Source organism: Montipora foliosa, unplaced genomic scaffold, assembly GCF_036669935.1.
Source record: "Montipora foliosa isolate CH-2021 unplaced genomic scaffold, ASM3666993v2 scaffold_420, whole genome shotgun sequence".
Taxonomy (NCBI): Eukaryota; Metazoa; Cnidaria; class Anthozoa; order Scleractinia; family Acroporidae; genus Montipora; species Montipora foliosa.
This window is the reverse complement of record NW_027179724.1, coordinates 55,001-57,500: the sequence shown is the minus strand read 5'-3', so window position 1 is coordinate 57,500 and position 2,500 is coordinate 55,001. Positions and strand designations below refer to the sequence as shown.

The 2,500-nt window shown below is 38.0% G+C and overlaps 1 protein-coding gene across 3 annotated transcripts in view; it reads left to right on the top strand.

The window, feature by feature from the left end:
• Window positions 1-2,500, top strand: part of LOC137988489 (uncharacterized) — a 7,223-nt gene that overhangs the window by 3,246 nt on the left and 1,477 nt on the right. For all 3 annotated transcript variants that reach the window (XM_068834493.1, XM_068834492.1, XM_068834490.1), the window contains exons 2-4: window positions 1,592-1,688; window positions 1,911-2,010; window positions 2,297-2,415. In XM_068834493.1, the coding sequence (XP_068690594.1) occupies window positions 2,410-2,415 (6 nt within the window). In that variant the 5' untranslated portion in view covers window positions 1,592-1,688; window positions 1,911-2,010; window positions 2,297-2,409. The remainder of the gene's footprint in view (window positions 1-1,591; window positions 1,689-1,910; window positions 2,011-2,296; window positions 2,416-2,500) is intronic.

Below are 2,500 nucleotides of genomic sequence, written 5' to 3'. Positions count from 1 at the left end.
AGCGCCATGCACCCATTTCCGGCTCCGGTCGCGATCGGACTCAATCCGCCTGCGAGTGAAGACAACCAGACTCAGGTCGAGTGTATTGGACATGTATGACGAGGTCAGCAATGGCTGAAGTATTGTCATTTTTAGCTAGGGCCTTAAAATGTTCGGTTTTTCTATCGTGAAGCCGCCGTTTAGTTTTACCGATGTAAAAACCATTACAATCCCAACAATTTGCTCTGAAAATAACTCTGGATTGTTGTGAAAGATTAATACGGTCCTTGTAAGGAAAGAAAGATTTTATACATCGAGTGCTCTGAAAAACAATCTTAAGGTTAACACAAGAGTAGAATTTGTACACACAAGATTTCAGGCGTTTAGCGACTTGGTTGCTTTGCAAACCTAAGTAGGGAAGTAGAATAACAATATCCTTTTTAGGAACTGTAGACACTGAATTGCTATGCTGATGTTGTCTGTTTTTGTTCAAAACATCGTTGATATGATAGTTGATTATGCCTTGTGGGTAGCCGTTCTGAAGTGGGGAGGAGTTTTCGAAGATCATTGAGGGCAGATTGTAGCAAGGAGCCAGATGAACAAAGACGGTAGTAGCGATAAGTGAGAGAGCGGATGAGGTTTATTTTGTACTTTCGTGGAGTGAAGGAATCCCATTTCGTGTAGAGACCTGTGAAAGTTTTCTTTCGGTAGATGGATGTCGTGAAAGCGTTGTTTTGATTACGTGTGACAAGAATGTCCAAAAACGGAATTGCATTATTATGTTCAAATTCAATGATAAATTTAATATTGCGATGACAGCCGTTCAAATAGTGCAAAAACTCATTTGCACTGTCTTTGTTGTGAAACATGGTGAATGTGTCATCAACGTAACGATTCCAAAATAAAGGACTAACTTTGGCGTTCATTGTAAAATAAAAGAGACCTTATTTATTCAAGAACTTGAGCCAGCTTTCAACGTCAACGTCGGAAGTGAAAAGCTGATGCTTTATTAATCTCTTCTGTTTTTATTATTATGATATATTTTACTGTTAAGTATTTGCTTAATCTAGGTTCCAGTCCCCTCATCCGCTTTGTTATATATAAATAGCTGTTTTAAATTTCAATGGTTACTTTTGAAAATGTATGTAGAGCACATACGAAACGTCAAGTCATAAGGGACCGTTCATTTTTTATGGGGTAGGGGGAGCTGGTGGAATTTGGAGGAGTGTAATTTGAAAATTGTATGACCCCCCCCAATTTCCGATTATTTTCTCCTCCCCCCCTCATCAGAGTATTTTTTTTGGAAGCTCCCCCCCCCCCCCCTTGAATAAAAAAGACATATGGTGTTAAAAGTTACTGCAGCATTAAAATTTCGTTTTGTTACATTTCACATAATTTATTGAAAGAAACCTGAAAGCTAGAAAGCTGCTTTTAACAAAATCACTCAAAAGAATGAAAAGTCAATTTCTGCTCTTCTTGTTACAGCTCGTCCTGAGCGTGTTGTAGCTGGCCGCTCGTCTGCGTATTCCTCATCTGAGGCGATAAAAGCAAGAACGATGATGTATTTGTATTTTTGATGTTTTGCTAACAGATCATTTAATGCGATTCACAGACTTTGTGATCAGTGTGCAAAAGAAGAGTCCACCTTCTACTGCAGGGAGTGCCAGCTGAAGTATTGTGAATCCTGCAATGTAATCTTCCACTCAAAGGTAAATTTAGTTGGTGCTAGTAAGTCCGTGACAGCCTCTGTGACAAGGCATTGGTTGATACAAACATGAATAATTGATAACGACTTCAACTTCCACAAGCATAAAAAATACTATTATTAACAGTTACTTTGTAATTATAACAAAATTTAGTTTAAAAAAAATTGTCCAATAAACTCAGTTTCGCTTTACTAATTTCCCTTTTATTCTTCTCAATTTTCACAGGGAGCGTTAAAGGCACATCACGTGCAAGCACTCCAGTCGCGCACGTGCCAGTCTTGCAGTAACGCAATCGCCATTCATCTTTGTAACAGCTGTGACATAAGTAAGAACGTAATTTGTATTTGTAATTGCCCTTCTCGATATTCTTTCTCGAAACACACTATAACTGCTGTTTTTAGAATATTTAAGATGCGGCCTAATAATTCATTTTACATGTCCACTGTTGTGTTTATTAAAATGGTCATAGAAAGCAAAGCAGTGACTCCGGGTGGCATTGACAGATGTCTGCTTTGAGGTGTTACTTGTGCACCGTTTATCACTAGTAATAAAACACGAGTGAATGCTCTATAATATTAAATTTACCAAAAAAGAATTTTTTTTCTTCTTAGAATTCTGTGACCCCTGTTGGAGTAGATGGCATTCCAAAGGAACTCTTCAAAGCCATAAGAAGCAAGGCTTGTTACAAGAAGCAACCGATGAATCTAGACCTTTAGAAGAAGACATGACTGTAAGTGGTACTATAAAGTAGCATGTTATTGTTATATTTACATGCAATGTAATCAATCCTATATGTGCGGACATTGGCATGTATG